Source organism: Nesoenas mayeri, assembly GCF_963082525.1.
Source record: "Nesoenas mayeri genome assembly, chromosome: 7".
Classification (NCBI taxonomy): Eukaryota; Metazoa; Chordata; class Aves; order Columbiformes; family Columbidae; genus Nesoenas; species Nesoenas mayeri.
In genome coordinates this window covers 37,445,939-37,459,451 of record NC_137551.1, presented here as the reverse complement: position 1 = coordinate 37,459,451, position 13,513 = coordinate 37,445,939, and the positions used below count along the sequence as shown (strand labels likewise).

Sequence of the window (13,513 nt, the reverse complement as noted above, 5' to 3'; positions counted from 1 at the left end):
AGCCAAGAGTAGTCAGGTTATGCTTGCTAATCATCACTTGCATTTTCCTCATCCTACTTTGCTGATGCCACAAAAATGAATTGTTACTGGTTGATTACAAGAGGCCCCTTTCTGCAATGACTGTATTTAAATATAGGAGAAAGCACTCCTTGAAAATACTCAGTCCTATTAACACTCATTACATAATTACAGTGTGCAGATAGAGTGATTTCAAGCTGCATTCATGCTCACTACAGATATTTTACATACAACTGCACTTAGTTAAAATACATACAGGAGAAGTTTTCAAATATAATTGCAAAAGGAATGCAAAAGGAATAACTAACATTTTAAAATATCGACTAAATCATGTTCGTCAAAGCAATAATTAACTCACATTCTAACCATAACTGAAGAATTTTCTTACAAGACTACACCTTCTGTGCAACTGGGGGAAGAAGTTTTGCACCCTTGTATAGAAAGATTCTGCATATTATTAATAATTTCTGTGGTAACACACAAAATAACAACATGTAAACCTTTTGTCTTCCTTTCACTGTTACTGCATCCCGGCATTATAAATTCTATAAGAATGATCTCTACTTAAGACCATTCCTTGCTCCAGCAATGGGTCTGGTGATGCGTTATCACTTTCTTAGGTCAAAAAACTATTATTGCAAATCAAAGCGATAAAAGCGGAAAACAAAACAAAACCAAAGGTAGTGGATGACGCACTGAAGACAAAACTAAAATTGTGGTATGTTTGCCAACACACGCACCACCATATGCCACGTAAACAGCAGTAACTAAGGACAAAGCACTTTCTCATAAGCCAAATATCACTGTGTGCAATTAAATGGAGAAATAAAATCGGAAAAGAACAGAGAATTCAAAACCAGAAAGTGCTAATGGACTCAGATGTATACAACTAACAAATAAAACCTTTTTTTAAGAAAGTAATCAGTGTATCGAACCAAACTGAACCAAATTAATGTAGCTGTGAGACAGATGAGAAACCTGGTCAAGTTTGACCAGCTTCCTATATATGCAGACACCTAAAGAAGAATATAAGATAAAAGCAAACACACAGTGAGACTCGCAAAACCACACTAAGGTATATCCCCATGTTACGTGTCAATAGGCCTCCCGACTGTTTCATTATTTAGACCAATATCAATAATATAGTTGAAAAATTCAAATGCCAGGCCTTAAAAATCACAGTGCTATAAAGTGATGGGTTGCAATTATTCTATCAGTCCTTCCTCTGGATTTTCAAAAAGTAATAATTTGGGGCTTTATTCTATTCTTCGGTCATTTAAATGCTGTTGTTCTCCTGGTTCTCAGTTGTAGTCAAAAAAGTCAAGTGAATGCTTGTAGAGTCAAACCATTGCTGGTGTAGTAACAAATGTGCAAGTCTTTCACTTCTGCACTTTTTAGCTGCTAATTACAAATAGTTCATCGTTTTGGTGAAGATGGACATTAAAATCTGGCAAATCACCTGACCACCAATATTTTTTAAATATCTTTTTCTCCCCCCGTGTAAAGCACAGGAAAAATGACAAGTCAATGTTTTCCAGCTTACTGAACACCAAGACGGTTGCAGAAGGTTTTGATTGCTTTGGGTCGCCTGGGATTTAAATCCTATTACAGTCAGGTTCAAAAAAAGATGCGACAGAGGTATTTAAGTTTACATCAAAAGACACTTACAATGAGCTCCGAATCACGTCCCATGGAAATGACTGTTCTGTTTACTGTCCTCAACAGCTTCTCCATGATTATCTGGACATGTCGTTGTGTTGGCCCCTAAGGAAAAAGTATAAATTAGTGGTAACTAGATACAGCAGACACCAGCACAACTGAACTATTTATGCCAGTCCGTCTTGTGAAAGTTCAATAAAACATCACTCACTGCTGTTGATCAAAAGCAGAAAATTAGCCTCTCGTTTTAACAAACACTATGCAAAGGCTATTTTATTAATACGTGTTACTGATAAATTAACATGTACTGTTGCAATGATATAAATGAAGAGCAAGTCCCTGGAAATACAGCAAAGTCTATGACATTTAGTTACCCAATACTTTTATTTTCCTAAGTCATTTTTCCCACATGAGAAGCCCACAGGCATTACCAAATCTGGGGGCTTATTCTGCAACAGCTCAATTAAAAGAAACAGAAAAGCAAAGCAAAACTTTGGTTAGGGAATGGCGAATTGCTTCAAATTAATATTTCTGTATCAGAAGGCAGCTGCTGCTATTTCTGAAAGAGTTGAAAATGAACTATTTAGTGCAGCCAGCTTTTAGGAACAGGTTCAGAAACCGCGTGCAGAACGACGGCTACAGAACTGAAGCCAAAAATACAAGACAGGGAGAAAGAAACAGATGAGCTCTGCTCCCATCTTTATAAACAGGTTTCTTCATCATTTTCACTAGTCTGGAGAAGAATTCAATTGGGGTCTGTGAGATGGAAAGAGGAAAGAATACTAGAGCCAATATTAGCAAGCGTTTTCTCAGATAATTATCTAAATAAAGCAGCATCTTTGTGTTGCTTCTTGACCATCAAATATTTCCATGAACCATTTTATTTCTTGCCCCTGGATCTGTATAATAACCCACATCTTATCATTGGATTAAGCTTCATTACCAAAGGCAGACTCTCATACATGAAAAATGCATTTGTTCATTTGAAGAATGATCCATCATCAGTACAAATATAAACAGCTACTGCTCCTGCACAGACTCTTCCTCCTGCTGCTAACAATGTGTCATTGGGATAATGTCTACAGGAAACAACACAGCCACCTCAGTGCCACACAACTACTTCAAAAATGAGACAAAATCAGAACAAACCCCAAAAATAAGTCAAATAAGATGCTAGATACCCATGTAAGCAGCTGACCCCTGCAGCCCTTTCCAGCTAAATTACTGTACAATCCTACGTAGCACTGAAAGTTCAGGCAGTGGCCTCATCAGCCCAAACTTCTTTAAGAGAGCATCAAATCATTGTGGCTCTCTGGCAAAGCACTAATATTCCCATATTGGTATGAAGTCAAGAAAAGACCAAAAAAAGGGACTATTACACATTACTATTACCTGTGGACCAGCTCAGGGCACCACATGGGTGGGTTCTCCTGCACAACCTTCTCCTACGTTTATTACACATTCAGAATGGACAAGACACCTACACTAGTTGTAATACTCACGCAGAATCAACCACATCCCAATTCATGTTGCCTCTCATGGAGGTTGAGAATTCCACTAACTAACTTTAAATGACACTTCAGAAAGTTAACAGGTTTGCTGTGTCAACAAGAGTATATGTTCATATATATCCATACAACTCAAACGCGCATTTCCCAAAATGCTCATGGGGAAAAAAAACAAACCAAAAACATAAAACACACCACAAAAAAACCCACCATGCACAAATCAAGTATTTTTCATGTTTCCACCTGGTAGAGGTGGAAGGGAAAGGCTGAACTCCTAAAAATATCTGTTTATTCAGTACCTAACCACTGTCTGGAAAAGTGTTATTGGACAACAGTGCTGTAATAAAAACAGTAATAAACATCCTGAGATGTCACACGACACATCCTCATCACAAGGTACCCAAAAAGAAGACTTAGGGGGGAAAAGAATAAGAAAATAAAATGTAAGCCATCAAGAGTTAATTCTAAGATCAATTTAAGTGCTAATCATCACAGAACCGTAAGATACTAACCACATCTTTCTTGTAAAGCACTTCCAGGATGTTACTCAGCAGCTGGCAACAAGCCTCCAAGTCTTCTTGTCTTTCCAAGTGATACCTGAGCTGATCCGTCATCGTTGGCAGCAAGATTTCCCTGCAGTCTGCACACAGAACACCAGGTTACATACACAGCTTTGAACAACTTCATCGCCCTGCTCAAATAGTCAACCTGTTTCGGCGCTTACATACGACAGAACATCTAGGAAAATAAGATAACTTCCAGATTTCTTCCAGATTTCCAGTCACTGGCTTTTCAACCCAAAACAGACACCTGAAAAAGCTGTAAGTAAGTAAAAAATGAAGTGATTAGGTTAAGGGCATTTGGAGAAGCACTGTACTGATGTTAACTGCCTCTGCTTAAAAACATTGATTAACGGCACCCAACCAGAGCCATCCCACAGCATTACACATGACTTCCCATTTGCTTGTCTGGTTGAGCATTGGTAAAGTATATTAAACATCCTTTACTTCATCTGCGCTGGTTCCCAATGCGGAATAGCACAAGTGTACAAATATGATTGACCGAGATGGAGGATGGTATTCAGATGAACGTTCAGCTGCATGATATGGTCTTTCATGGCTCAAAAATATGTTGCTGAAATACTTTATGCTGGTATTCAGATGTGGTTTCTACAAGGCAAGTACAGGACTTGCAGAGAGATGAGGAAAATGGACACAGCACAATAACTGAGCTCAACATTTTGGCTTGAGTCAAGAAGGTAAGGGAAATAAGGACAACGATTGATGCTCCTAAACGTACCAGCAGGTAACACTGATGTGATTAATCTAGTGAATGTAAAACCTGCAAACTGCCTTGTGTAGTGCAGGGACCCAGGTGCATTCCTAGCCCCGGAACCTGCTCTTTCCAGCCTCCCCCATTCCCAGCCCTCAAATAAATCCATGCCCAACGGAGGGAACTGGTTATTCTTGTTCATCAGAACCTGATTTACTCAGCAAGAAATAACGGTATTTAAATTACACAATGTATAAACCATCAGCATAGTACTGAAACATATTTGGGTAAGGGAACGGAGAGCAGGAAGGGACGGGTTGGAATTAAGAGCGTTTTGGTTTTTTTCCACCTCCTCTAAATAATATTGTAGAACAGAAACAGAAGAAAAGTATGAGATTTCTGCAGCTATTCTGCCCTACTGGACACCAATTCCCAAATCTCTTTCCCTCCCAATCTGCCCAGGTATCTCAGGTGGGTCTGGAAGGAGGTGCAAGCTCTGCTGTGCCCTAAGGAAGGAACAGTGTCTCAGAATCACCAAGCTGGCAGGCAGATTGTTCTCAGAGGAGTCATATCCATAAGACAGACAGAAAACAGCACAGCTACCAGTGCATACACAGGTGAACAGTATCTTCAAACATAACAGTTTTATTTTCTTGACAGATGGACATATGCTGTCGCAACCCAGGTCGCTCCAAAAAGTTGCCCTTGTGCTGTAAAATCCACCTGGCAGATGATCTCTGAAAACACAACCGAAGGATCCACTTTATCAAACGCTACACTGGCTGTCGGCCCATGAGATCTCTCATTAATACAGGACCTGGGAAAATTCGGATGAAGCTCTTGACAGCCACACAAAAGATATAACACACCGACTCTTTTTTTAATGATATTACCCAAATTGCTTGGACTTGATGGCACATGGATGACTCACAAGAGGAGGCTTCATGGCAGTCCTTAATGACTATATCATTGCTTAGAGATTATTTTCACAAAAGCTGAAGCCTCTGAACATTTACAAATGCTCATGAGTGCTGAATTAAGTCTTTACTTAAGAGGATTTTAAATAGCTCCGGAACAGTATCACAAGCCCAACATCAGGAGTGAGAGTAACATATAGCACACAACAGACAGTGTAGGACCAAAAAACAAGAAGTTAATCTCAGTTAAGTGAGGCTCAGCTGACAGTCAGCTGGTTACAAGCATGGGATGCAAAAGGCAGCATCACCAGTCCTAAATATCCACTGAAGGTACCAGAAAAACCTGACAGCTAGGAGGCAAAGGAGTGCCAAGGATGAATCAATTGGTACTTGCTTATGGTGGTGTGTTTGGGCTTCAAGTGGGAAAAATTGATACGGGCATTACAACCTCAGGGCCAAGTGAAAATTACTCTCACTTGACAAATCTCAGTGATTTAGGACCTGAGGGAATGGCAGAAGATGTGCCAGGGAGGGTCAGTTGGACATGAGGAAAAGGTTCTTCACCCAGAGGTGCTGGACACTGAACAGGCTCCCCAGGGAGGTGTCACGGCCCCAACCTGACAGTGTTCAAGAAGAGGCTGGACACCGTCCTCAGACACACGGGGTGACCTGTGGGGTGTCCTGTGCAGGGACAGGAGTTGGACTCCATGGTCCTGGTGGGTCCCTTCCAGCTCACGACATTCTATGAGTCTATGAAGGCACGGGCTCGAGAGGACTTGCTTTTGCCACTCAAAAAGAGAAGGAAAGGGGATGGATGAGACAAAGATGGACTTCATAGGGAAACAGCTTCTGCCCAAAGTCCGCCAGAAACTGTATCATAACACCGTAGAATAGTTTGGGTTGGAAGGGATCTTCAAAACTCACCCAGTCCAACCCCTGCCATGAGCAGGGACATCTTGACCCAAAATCAAGTTGCCCAGGTCCCACTGCAATGACTTGAACTATTGTCTGCAGCTTCTGCAGGACTCCCAGGCCATCGGTGACCACAACCTCTGTGTCCTACAGAGCAGTCAAGAGTCACGGGAGGAAAACCCCACAGACTCATCCCTATGGCAAGATACTCAGCACAGAGGTTGGAATTCTGCTCTCGCAAACTGCGCAGCAGGGAAAAATAAAAGTCACTGGCATAAAGAATAATCAAGAAAAACCACACTATAGTGCAGAATAGAGAGCACTCCATCTCGACAAGATGCTAGAGAGGAACTGAAACAGCAGCATCTGCATTTTGCCCTGTAAGCTCATGCACGGAGGATGATAAATAACAGTGGATAAGTACAGCCAACTTCTAACAGCTCAAGAGAAGCATTTTCCAGTCTCAAGTGACTCCTGTAAATACACGTTCACTTGGAACATGCAAGTGGGATCTCTCAAAGAAAGTACGTTGAAGAGTTAGTTCCTTCAACGTAGAGTTTTTCTATTTAATTGCTTCTTGGTCATTTAACCTCCAGCTTTATAGCTCTGAAAGGAGAAAAATCATGGGGCACTTGTTGAAATTTTTGCCTCAAGAAACCAACATTCAACTCTGCAATGTATCTACAAGGGGAAATACGCCCACCCATGACTTTATCACATGCCCTCATATTTTTCTGCATCAAGTAGCAGAGAATTTAATTACAAATGATCCAAATCTGGTAACAGAGAAACACCTTCATCATAAGCTCCCATTATTTGTTTACAACTATATTATTCTAATTCTATGCAGATATTAGAAGTGAAAGGAGGTGGTGATCTCTGCTGTACACAATTCCCTGAATTTACCGGGCTGCTCATTAAATGCTCTAAAGGTATTTATACATAAACAAAGTCTCCAAACTGTCCTAATACGGTAAAGTATTATATATGTGCATTTCAAGTAATAGTTTGCTGTCACATATTTCAAATGCATAGACCCAAAAAACAACAACTCAGCACCTGATGAATAGCAGGGGAAAGAAAGAGCCCTGACGCTCAGTTGCTAAGCACTCCAGCAAAGACATATGAACATGCCTTGGTAGCACCTGTGAGGTGAATCAATCTTTAATAACTTACAAAGGCCCCTAATTAGAGGTTTGAAAATGTTCCGTGTCCCCATCAAGCCCCACTAGCAGAGAACGGTCAAAGATCAATTCAATATCTGTGGGCACGCAGAAGGTGAAAATTGCAGCGATGTCACCTTCGAGTTGGGTTGTCTGGAGTTCGCTCTGATCAATAGGGCATTCCCGTTAAATTTCTGAGAGAGGAAAAACGAACTGATTTGTCGTACTCCTTCATTTGGAATTACACAACGTGTACAAAAGGCGAAGTTCCCTTGGGTGGACTTGACAACGCTTCTCAGTCAGCACCTTCTGTGCTCTCTGCCTTCCCCGATGACCAGTGAGCATCTGCTGCGTGCTTGGTAGCTGTCGCAGGTTTTAGAACACGGGAGGATAAAACAAAGCAACCAATGTATGGTGGGTACTTGATAAAAAGATCCAAAACCTTCCCAAATTTTTAAAAACAAATAAACAAAAAAAGCCCATAAACTACCAACAACAAAAAAACCCCAACATCCACAGCCCAGAGAACTGTGCAAGCACCAATGCTGTGAAATCTTGCCAAAAATTACTCAGCCCTCAAATTACCCACAGAACTTTTACATTAAGAAAAAAATAGTGATATAGAGCTTGCTCTGAATCACAGAATCCCAGAATGTCAGGGGTTGGAAGGGCCCTGGAAAGCTCATCCAGTGCAATCCCCCCATGGAGCAGGAACACCCAGATGAGGTTACACAGGAAGGTGTCCAGGCGGGCTGGAATGTCTGCAGAGGAGAAGTATGCAAGAGGCAATAAATATTGCCAATAGAAAGACAAAAGTTACGCCTAAAATCAAAGGAGTACTTCACAATGCTCAGCATCTGTAGGTAACACAGTCGTATTTACATACTGGATGATTTTTACCCATTTTCCTTTCTCTTGCGGTTTTTAAAGGTTAGTTGCAGGGTATCAGAAGAACGACCTGGGGTTCACCAGGCGGCTGAGCCCCCACTGCAGCTCCTCACTGCAATGGCACCCCATCCAACAGACCGATACCTTTGTGCATTGGCTTCCCCTCACATAATAGACCCCAGGATCACTTCAAACTGAAGCAGAAACAGCTACTGACACAATTCCATCATTTGAAGGTTTTCCAGATCCTTCACAGAATGCCAGGCTGGTTGGGTTGAAGGGACCTCTGGAGATCATCCAGTCCAACCCACCTGCTCACACACGGTCACCAAGCAGATCACACAGGTGGGTCCAGGCAGGTTTGAATGTCTCAGAGAAGGAGACTCCACAGCCTCTCTGGGCAGCCTGGGCCAGGCTCTGGCACCTCAAAGTGAAGAAGTTTCTCCTCATGTTCAGATGGAACCTCCTGTGTTTCAGTCTGTGCCCGTTACCCCTCATCTTACCATTGGGCACCACTGAACAGTCTGGTCCATCCTCTTGACACCCACCCTTGGGATATTTATCAGCATTGATGAGATCCCATCTCAGTTTTCCCTTCCTCAAGCTGAAAAGCCCCAGCTCTCTCAGTCTTTCCTCCTAAGACCTAGAAGGCAACAAAATTCAAAGATGGAACCCACCACAAACACACAAATACCTGTATATATTTTTAAATAAATCTAGTCGTACAGTAACATGCTCTACGAGGCGATAAGATTTTAAGTGCGTCCTTTGCTATAAACTATTTTGAAAAACACTGGGTTGATCAACTGTATCTTGATGACTTAGGAGTAGAGAAGAGGAAAGGTGAACCCTCATCAGCCTGTCACACATGCTGCCCAGCAATGATTAATGGGCAACCTTGATAAATCCATAGTCTATACCATTAGCCTCCTGCTCACAAGCCAGCTCTGAAGATAGCTCGTGTGACACACAATGATTACAGACAACAACAGTGTGACATCTGTTCTCTACTGCACAAGTCCAAACCACAATGATTGATGTCACAGGAACCTGCAATGAGAATAAAATATTAATCTTTATCAAAGGATGCTCAGGAGGCATTTATGAGCATCCGAGCAAAGACTTCGCATGAAACACCGGCACAGGAACTACGCTGAAGCTGAACGCATGCAATAATTGTCAATTTAAAGAAGTTTCATTTGGAGGGACACTGACAGATTGTTTCTTTGGTTTATGGTTCATGTAGTTAATGTGGTCAAAGAAATAAAACATATGCTTAGTAACCTCGCTACTGCTACACAGCATGGAGACAAGAGACTGTAATTTGAGTTATAACTACAAATCAGAATTCTTAGGAATGCTACGTGCTGTCTACTGATATTTAATAGAGAAACCATTTCCTAATGGAGAATCACCAGATTTCCTGACTGTTTAAGAAGAGAGCAGCTACACAGCTCACGTGCTAATTAGCTGGGACCCATTTGTAAAACCAAACACTCTATGGGACAAAACAAATCAGATAAATCACCATTTACAAAAAATCCTCAAAATTCTGAAGTTTGCAAGGATGAGACACTTGGTTTAACTACCAGTACTTACACGTTTAGACGTGAAAATATGCATTAGGTTATTATAAAGCTGCTCCATGCTAAGTTTTAAATTCATACTCATATTTGGACACTCTTACAGAAGACTTTTGCAACACAGAATTGTTTCGGGTGCTGAACTAAAACGCTTTCTCCATTTCAGGGGTCGAGATGGGTTGTTTTGGAGGGAAGAGGGACACGAAAGGAAGAAAGTTTGGTCTCCAAAGTTTGCTGCTTTACATACATACAAGAAGAAAAGTTCCCTAGAATTTCCAAAGGAAACACATAATTGGCACATGACATAAGCAGAAAAGTGAACAGATTTTAAAACTATATTTACATCCTTTTCTAAAGGCATCCAAACCCCACCACCACAATGTGTTCTCAGCCAGGGTCCCAAACTCTTCTGATTTCCTAAAAACCACTGAATCATCCATCAACCAATACCCTCCTTCAAGCTCCACTTTTAGCAAACTATTTCACACACCCGCCCCTCTCACCCCAAAATCCTTCGACCTTCACAAATTCATGTATTTTGAATTTTAATTCCTCTGGAGACACAAATAAATCTTCTCTGACCTCTCAAAGCACAGAATTAGAGAATTTTTCTCCAACAGAATTACACTGATGAAACGCTGTTTGATTTTCTGAACATTTTACAGCTTTCCATCAATTCCACAATCCCGCACTGCATATTGCTTTTAGAAAAGAAAATCTCATTTCTGCAATATGATACAGAATTAGTTGGATACTTATACGAAAGTACTGCCTATCAGTTAAAAATTATTGAATCAATGAGGAGGAGGAGAGGCAGTCGAAGTACGTTTTAGCAATAAGAACACAAACCCACAGAGCAATGGAAAAGAAAATCTAACTTAAATAAAGGCTGTAGATGGGAGGGTTAATTTATTTTCAGGTCAGACATAAGGCTGCAGAAGGGAGGGCAGCGCAGAGCTGACTGCGCACGGCCAGGTCACCGCTGCACCCAGCAGCAGCAATCACAGAATCAGAGAATAATTCCGGTTGGAACAGAACTTTAAGATCAAGTCCAACCATTAACCCAACACTGCTGAGTCCATCACTGCCCCATGTCTCTGAGAACCTCATCTCCATCTGTCCAACCCCTCCAGGGATGGTGACTCCAGCACTGCTCTGGGCAGCCTGTTCCAATGCCCCACAGCCCTTTGGGGAAGAATCACAGACTCACAGAGTGTCAGGGGTTGGAAGGGCCCTGGAAAGCTCATCCAGTGCAATCCCCCCATGGAGCAGGAACACCCAGATGAGGTTACACAGGAAGGTGTCCAGGCGGGTTGGAATGTCTGCACAGAAGGAGACTCCACAACCCCCCTGGGCAGCCTGGGCCAGGCTCTGCCACTCTCACCATGAAGAAGTTTCTTATCATATTGAAGTGGAACCTCTTGTGTTCCAGTTTGCACCCACTGCCCCTTGTCCTGTCCCTGGTTGTCACCAGAAGAGCCTGGCTCCATACTCCTGACACTCCCCCTTTCCATATTGATCCCCAGGAATGAGTCCCCCCTCAGTGTCCTCTTGTCCAGCTCCAGAGCCCCAGCTCCCTCAGCCTTTCCTCACACGGGAGATGCTCCACTCCCTGCAGCATCTTGGTGGCTGCGCTGGACTCTCTGCAGCAGTTCCCTGTCCTGCTGGAGCTGAGGGGCCACAACTGGACACAAGATTCCAGGTGTGGTCTCCCCAGGGCAGAGCAGAGGGGCAGGAGAACCTCTCTGACCTACTGACCACCCCCTTCTAACCCACCCCAGGTACCATTGGCTTCCTGGCCACAAGGGCCCAGTGCTGGCTCATGGTCACCCTGCTGTCCCCAGGACCCCCAGGTCCCTTTCCCCTATGCTGCTCTCCAACAGCTCATTCCCCAACTTACACTGGAACCTGGGGTTGTTCCTGCCCAGATGCAAGACTCTACACTTGCCCTTGTTATATTTCATTAAATACAGGATAAGCCCTGGTTAGGATCCTCCTGATAAGATCCAAAAGCCATTAAGTAGCACCGTTCTGTCAACAAAACCAGACTGAGTTCAGATTAATGACCAGATTCATTTACATTTCTCAGGAGCTCAATAATGCCAGGCTACACCATTCGCTGCAATCCAAATGGTGGAGTTTGAGAGTTAGGTTTAAAAACAAGTCAGCCACACACAATTTCTCCTTCCACCTCTGAGAATGAAACTGGTTGAATAAGGGAAGCCAAAGATTAAAATAGTAAATATACGATGTGCCACACAGCCATCCTTAGGAGTGACTTTTATAGTCATGATGTCTTGTTTTAGCTGAGTTCTCATTGTCCTCCTATCCAAGACAGTCAAGTATAATATTAAAGTATAATAATATATTATATATTAAGTAATATATTACTGACTTCTGCCCTGAAGACATTGCAACCTAAAAGCATCCAGGAAAAGGAAAAATTACTACACAAACAGCAAATTGGGAATAAAGGGAAGAAGTAACATGGAGGTATGTATCTGAAAGAGCAAACACTGAAAGGCTCTCAGAGAGCCTACTACCACTTTACACACGCCCCCAACAACACCAACTCCATCTGCATTTCTCCTTTTTATTCTTGCCAACCCTGCAACTCCAATAAAACCATTTGATGGGGCTGAACTGCAACTGGACCTGCTGGCGCAGTACGTGGTGACCCGGCTGGCAGACTGTTCTGCAGAGATTCATTCTCACCTCATCACCATCCATAACCACAGCAAGTAACTTTACAACCTGTATTACGCCTTCTTGCCCAAGCGAGACTGTAACTGTACTGAAGGTTTCCTTATGGAAAAGCTCACGCTCTTTCTTGAAAGGTTTAGAGTCTCCAAGATCTGTTTTCTAGTCTTAATTCATACTGGACTTCTTTAAGGTTTAAACTTGAATGCAGATGAAATAATTGTACAGGTAGATGTTATAAATCAAACTTGGAGAATAACACATCAAGTTTTGTGAAATTAAGGAGTATAACAGACTGTAGCACAGACTGCGTTGGGTTTCTACTTGTTTGGTAACTGGAAGGAAATTAAAGTTACTAGATCCAGCAAAAGTTACATAGCTGTGGGCAGACACTGCCTGACCTGGTGTAAGAGGTGCCAGTACAAAGCCAGCCCACCAAGAACACTCTTCAAACTGCAACCTGAGAAGTTTGTGTTAACAGCACTTTGCATCACCTGGCCTCACTATTTTTCTTCTGACAGAAGGATCCTTTCAAATTCCCTTTATCATTGGACCATTGCCTGTTTCCTCCCTCATTAACTCCCTCTGGCAGCACGCAAACCCTTAGTTTAGGTTAGTTTAACCTGCAGTCATCTAGAAAAAGAATAAAGCATTTCACCTCAAATGAATAAATCTGTAGGACAAGTGCTTGAACTTACCTTTCCCTGGCCCACTTATGTAAAAGGAGAAAATAAAGAGCGGATGAACGGCACATTCTAAAAGCTTTATATGTTGTTTTACTCCAGCTAGGGGACAGTTTAAAGGGAGAGAAACACCAAAAACTTCCATTTTCTCCATAGAACGTCACTGAGCACACAAGCTGAATTAATAGTTTTTGATAAAACACATCACTG

General features: G+C 42.2%; 1 protein-coding gene across 1 annotated transcript in view; it reads right to left on the bottom strand.

The window, feature by feature from the left end:
* The window catches only part of DOCK1 (dedicator of cytokinesis 1), a gene marked incomplete at its 5' end in the record, with an annotated part of 272,626 nt that overhangs the window by 184,275 nt on the left and 74,838 nt on the right, over nt 1-13,513 (bottom strand). Inside the window, 2 exons of the mRNA XM_080347839.1 lie at nt 1,687-1,782; nt 3,698-3,825. Of these exons, the coding sequence (XP_080203965.1) occupies nt 1,687-1,782; nt 3,698-3,825 (224 nt within the window). The remainder of the gene's footprint in view (nt 1-1,686; nt 1,783-3,697; nt 3,826-13,513) is intronic.